The sequence below is a fragment of the Doryrhamphus excisus genome, linkage group LG15 (genome assembly GCF_037039965.1).
Source record: "Doryrhamphus excisus strain RoL-2023G ecotype Guam linkage group LG15, RoL_Dexc_Guam_v1.1, whole genome shotgun sequence".
NCBI lineage: Eukaryota > Metazoa > Chordata > Actinopteri > Syngnathiformes > Syngnathidae > Doryrhamphus > Doryrhamphus excisus.
In genome coordinates this window covers 9,526,597-9,532,596 of record NC_136371.1, presented here as the reverse complement: position 1 = coordinate 9,532,596, position 6,000 = coordinate 9,526,597, and the positions used below count along the sequence as shown (strand labels likewise).

Sequence of the window (6,000 nt, the reverse complement as noted above, 5' to 3'; positions counted from 1 at the left end):
TACTCCGGTTTCCTCCCACATTCCAAAAACATGCTAGGTTAATTGGCGACTCCAAATTGTCCATAGGTATGAATGTGAGTGTGAATGGTTGTTTGTCTATATGTGCCCTGTGATTGGCTGGCGACCAGTCCAGGGTGTACTCGCTTCCTGCCCAAAGACAGCTGGGATAGGCTCCAGCACCCCCGCGACCCTTGTGAGGATAAACGGTAGAAAATAAATGAATGAATGAATAATGATAATAATAATAATAATAACCGGCGCTGCCGGTGAACAATTCAATTCCATTCTTAGCACGATGCATAAATCAACTTTTTTGGTTGCCACGACGATGACTTCAGCTCGGAAAGGGGTTGCGAGTGCCATGAGAGGTGGCCCACGTTGCCATGGTGACAGATGGTGTAAAAAAAAAAAATGAAGTGTGGGCGGCCGAGAGGAATTCGGCGTTGTTGCTTTTTGGGGTAAATCGACTCTAAATCAAGGCAAACACAAAAGAAAAGCAAAAGGCGTCATCGGGTGAGAAAGGGGGCCTTTAACGTATGGGACGAGGTGAGAAAAGCAAAAGAATATTGCACAGGATATGAAATAATTTCTAATATCAGGCCAAGTGTGGAAAAGCAATTTCACAGCTGGTGAACATTATCAAACAAACATGGAGGCTGAAGGAGCACCCTCCAAGTTGAGTGATGCGGCGTGTAAATGCAACACACATGAAAAGGGGGGGGGGGGGGGGGAGTTTAGGCTAACTGGCAACAGCTATCCATAACAGCGGCAATCTCCATATCTAGCCCCTTTAAGACGCTCGTTAGGCGCCGGCTATTCCCGTGGCCTCACCCCATATGCAGGCAGGCGGGGACGGAGGGGCGGTATAATTAAACGAGAAGGTCCGCTCGGCCCGTGGTGAGCCTGTGACTTTTTTAAGCGAGCGGGTGAAGGACGGAGGGACGCCCGGCCAACGCGGGGGAATGTGGCTTTAATGAAGAGGAGGAACGACGGGTCGCGACATGCGTTCACCTGGAGCTTCATCGTGTGAGGGTCAATCATCTCCACATGCTCCTCCTCCAGCTGAGGTTGGACATCGGTCACTTCTGTCGCTGTCCGGTTTGGAGCTGCAAACAAACAGGACAGGAAGTGACGACAAAAGGCCATCAGGTCTACAGAAAGAATAATCGGAGCCGACCTGTATCGGTCTGTTCTCACACACCCGCTTGGGTTTGTGATGAATTGAACCGGAGTCACATCACTTGTTTGTGTAACCACACTCGGCCCATGAAGCGGATTCTTATTCTGTGCTTCACCCTTCCCCTCTGCCCTCCCTGGAGCACGCTGTTTGATTGACACATGCTAACAAGCCAAGGTGTCGGACTGGGGTGTCGATAGAATTCTCCCCAAACTCGGAGCAAAGCGATCAGGGAACATCTCTGCTACGTTCTTTTCTTTTCCTCCAGTGTGCAATCCTAAGAAGCAAAGCACAAGTACAGTTGAAATCTGCCAGGCTTTTGTCATTATCGTTCATGCATTATTCACTTCCAAGTATCGGAACATGTTCAAAAGGCACACAAAGAACTCCCAACATTTAATCCTTACTTCTCGGGAACCACTGGAGTGGTTTTTGTGTCGTCTTGTGAACAAAATGCGCAAGTCAAGAAAAGAAGGGCACAGTAATCCCTCGCCACTTTGCACTTCTCATTAACTCATACATCATGCTGTTTAACCAAAATATATGCATATTTAAGCAAATCTGGCATATTTTGTGCAAATGAACAAAAATAAAAGTACAGGTTCAGGCAAAATTTGTAGATTAAATAAAAGGCAAATGAAGTAAAGAAAAACAAAAAGTTTTTATTTTTGAAAAGTACATATAATGCCATGTTGCTTTGTTTCTTCATAATGCCATTGTTTTTCATTTCTTTTCCAGTTGCTGCCATGAATTGGACTGGTGAGCATGGTGCTTTTATTGTGGAAACGTTTATCACAACAAACACGCCTGTAACTGCAACAAAACAAGCGTTCCGTTTGCACTTCAGTCTTGGTAGACATGATCCCTTACCAGCTGGAAACACCATCTTGTTATGGGTTACCAACTTCAGAGCTACTGGATCTCCAATGAAATGAATATCAACCAGCTGATCTGGCACCGCCAGAACTGATTTAATTTTTAAAACATAATCAAACAGAATGGCATTATATGTACTTTTCGAAAATAAAAAACACTTTTTCGTTTCTTTACTTTATTTGCCTTTTATTTAACCTACAAATGTATCACATTTTGCCTGACTCTGTATAAGGCATTCAGGAGACGCATTGAAAGATGTCGTGTATTCAACACTGGCCACTAGGTGTCAGTAATGGTACAGGAATGGAGAACGCTAACATACAGTACATGAGTCTTTGGCTATATTAACATGCAGTCTAGTAACCCTATCATAACTGGCATATTACCTATAACACGGTTGTACATGACAATGTAAATACCAATAACCATTTTGAAAAAAGACAAATGTTACCCCTGGGTTACTCCATTTCTTACCTGAATATTAGGTCATGTATACGCCGATCGGATATCCCCATTGAAAAGAATATTGATTTGGGTTCTGTGCATGTTCCATTCCAAAGGAATCTTGAGTGGCATTAAAAAAAAAAAAAAGTATGTTCATATAAAAACGTGTCATGTGCAATCACAGCTGCCGGGTATTTAAGTTGGTATGTTCCATGTCTCTGTGCTTTCTTGGTGATGTCAGTGTTGCGTTGGGTTTCTACCTTTTGGGTTGCTTCTCTGATTCAGCGATGCCGCATTGTTTATTAGCAACAGACAATCTCATTCGTTGTTATGAATTATTAGACTGCTACAGGGGGTTTTAAGTCTTCTTTTTCATTAGATGAAAATGAAATCCACAGTTGCCACATGCATAGTTGGAAATTTTGAAATTTTTTTTTTGAGACACAAGGTCGGGGTGAAGAAGTTATGAAGATGCAGACACAAGCGACACAGACGGATAGCTTTGACGCTAATTAAGCGCTGATTATAAAAGGGCCTTTCTCTCCACCGTAATTATTCCTACTTTCAGGACTAATTTTGCCAATCACTGCCATCTTTATTTCCGAGAGCAAATTGGGCCCTAATCATCATCCTGGAGGAGAGATCTAATTGCTGACGATGATTTGGTCCTTATCAGAACGCTGGCTACTTCTATCAGTCATCTCCCGGGGCTCATTTATCCCAGATGATGTGCAGAGAAATGAGGCTGTATATCAGAAAGTGATGACGATGGTAATGATGTTGTATTAGTTGGAGTGGATATTTTAAATATGCATGTGTGGGAATAAATGAGACACGGTTAAAAAAAATGGACGTTTCATTAATTTAATGCAAAATTGTGGTATAAAAATTGAGCTGTTAAATTAACCTGTAGTTGATCAAATTTCATGTTTTATTCGAAACACCACAAAATATTATTTTACAAAAAAAAAAAATGTCTGGAAGGAACAAACTCGAAAAGGATGTTATTACTGTTGCTTTGGGATTTTTGTGGGTCAAGGCGTCCCCACTTCCTGAAAAGTGAGCCCCATCTATTGGGAAATAAATGTGGATTCTATGCAATAACGCGGCATTAAGTTACTTTGGTGTAATTACATTAAAAACCCCGGATTTTTTTTCAACTCTCTTGGATAAAACGTATATATAAATACATGTTTGAATGTTTGTTCTTCACAACTTTAAACTGCACCGATCATCGGGTTCTTTCGTCTGGGATCAGGCTGTCTCTCATCTGCGTAGCCGTAGCGATCTGGGCTGGTGTAGCGGCCGGGGCTGGCCTCCCGGTAGCCGTCTCCCCTCGTTCCTACGGCCTCGTTGTACTGGCGCCCTCTATGGCCCACAGTGGGCGATGGGGGGATGTTCTGCCTCGTGGCCGTGCGATACTGCTGTCCTGTGTGAGGGGAGGCGGGGTAGTGGCGTTGGTTGGAGGACAGGCTGGCGTCTTGATAGTGGTGAGCGGATCTAGAGTGGCTCGGGTAATCGTATGGATCCCTCCTGGGGAATATAAAAGATGAAAGAGCGGTTAGCTGAGGTAGTGAACTGGTTTAAACCGGCTGGAAGTGGAGGACGTGCCAGAGAGTTGGTTCCGTTTACATGGTGAGGATCGAGTAGGGGGCGGGGGGCTGGAGCGATGCCAAGAGATAACGACAAATGCCTCTTCATGTGGGCCTGTGTGTGTCAGCTGGAAGTGTCCGGTTCCCTCCCTCCGCTCCAGGCGATTACGGGCTACACCAAAACTCCCCACAAGGGGGGATGTAAAAAAGGTAACGGTACGACCTTTCACAGGGTCCGTAAACGCTTTCAAGTGCTGATCCACACATCAGTTCCAAGACCACGACAAATGCTAACCCTGCAAAAAACCATGACACCCGTCGGGGGTTTCCTTTGTTCTTCCCTCATAGCCAAGCGTGCCCGCTGTCCGGTCCCCCCCCAAGTGGGACTCAGCACCTGTTGACTGGCCAATTAGAATCCCTCACTCGCCACCGATTAGGCAGCCAGCGAGGGTGAGCGCAGGCGTCTCATGAGGATATTCCTGGACTGTGGTGAGGTGGACTTCTTTCCAAGTATGTGTGTCTTTCTTGACCACCCAAACAGCGGAGGAGGGACGGGACACAGGTGGTCCTAAGAATGAACAGCACTGCCCTTTCTTTCAGCGGAGACGGAGTCAGACGCAAGAAGAGGAATGTTAAGCTTCCTTTTCTGCCAAGCAGCTTTGGTGCAACGTATCGTACAAAACCGGCGTTCAGTTCAGTTCAAAGGATTCACCTGCGAAAACAAAACACGCTACTGTGAGCACAACCACGCCAAAACAACATCAGCAAACCCGCCTGTGCTGAGACTGAGACTGACGGAGGCGTGCTTTGATGCTTTGGTACAGCCTGCGTTGTTTGCACGTAGGTTGGCGATGCGAGTGTCAACGAGGCTTAAGAATGACAAAAAAGAAAGAAAGCAAAAGTGTGACTTACTTTGTGTTTGTTTGCTGGTGATTTATTGGATTACATATTGAATCTGTAAGCCGTAGCATATGAGAGCATTTACGTGAGTATGTCTGCCCAAGCAGCTGGTGGATCAAGGGGTCCGTGTGCCTCAGTGACCCCCCCCAGGGAAGCTCACTCCCTGGGGTCACACAGCTGGTTGGAAGATTAATGGAGCCAAATGAATGACCTTAGTATGTTTGTGTGACTGAAGCCTAAAACTATGTCAAATGCAGACATCATGATGTCTGCATTTGCATGATGTCTGTGATGTTTAGGAGCAGGAAGAGCAGTGGGCATGATATTTGGTGACACTAAAGCGGAATGTTCCATGTCAGATCCATCCATCCAGGACTTGTAACGTGATATTTCTTAAAGCAGGGGTGTCCAAACATTTTCCACTGAGGACCACATACAGAAAAATGAAAGAATGAATGAAAGGAGTCAGGATTTTCCAAATGTTTCAGCTTCTTTCTTATATAATCTAATTTTGTGTCGTCTGTGTTATAGGACTTCATGCAACTCAACATGTTCACAATATAAAAAAACAAAACAAAAAACAACAATCTGGAGACGGTTATTGTGTGGTTAGTAGCTAAGCTTTAACCAAATGAATATCATTAGCATATCATTAGCTGACAGCAAACATAAGCGATCGGCATGCTGTACTTTACAACACTAAGTTGTGTGTATGATGGTATAGTGGCGGCGGGGTGCTGCCCTGCACCTGCCCCCAGGAAACGGAAAAAGGAAATGAGTCCCCCATGATTCCTTGTTAGCACTAAACAGCTGGAAAACAACATTTGTCTCTTACACACACACACACACACACACACACACACACACACACGGCCAAGATGACTGCCAAAGCTCTAAACGGCCGTCGCGACTCGACTAAATGACATTTGCATATTTAATTCATTAATGCACTAATTGCAGAGATGACGAGAACATGCAGATGCATGACAGATGCGTATACGAGCGCATCTG

At 44.8% G+C, this 6,000-nt stretch overlaps 1 protein-coding gene across 4 annotated transcripts in view; it reads right to left on the bottom strand.

The window, feature by feature from the left end:
• Positions 1-3,347: 3,347 nt before the first annotated feature.
• pard3ba (par-3 family cell polarity regulator beta a) overlaps positions 3,348-6,000 on the bottom strand; it is a 98,020-nt gene continuing 95,367 nt past the window's right edge. For all 4 annotated transcript variants that reach the window (XM_078796409.1, XM_058050741.2, XM_058050744.2 and 1 more), the window contains one exon: positions 3,348-4,030. In XM_078796409.1, coding sequence (XP_078652535.1) covers positions 3,715-4,030 — 316 coding nt within the window. In that variant the 3' untranslated portion in view covers positions 3,348-3,714. The remainder of the gene's footprint in view (positions 4,031-6,000) is intronic.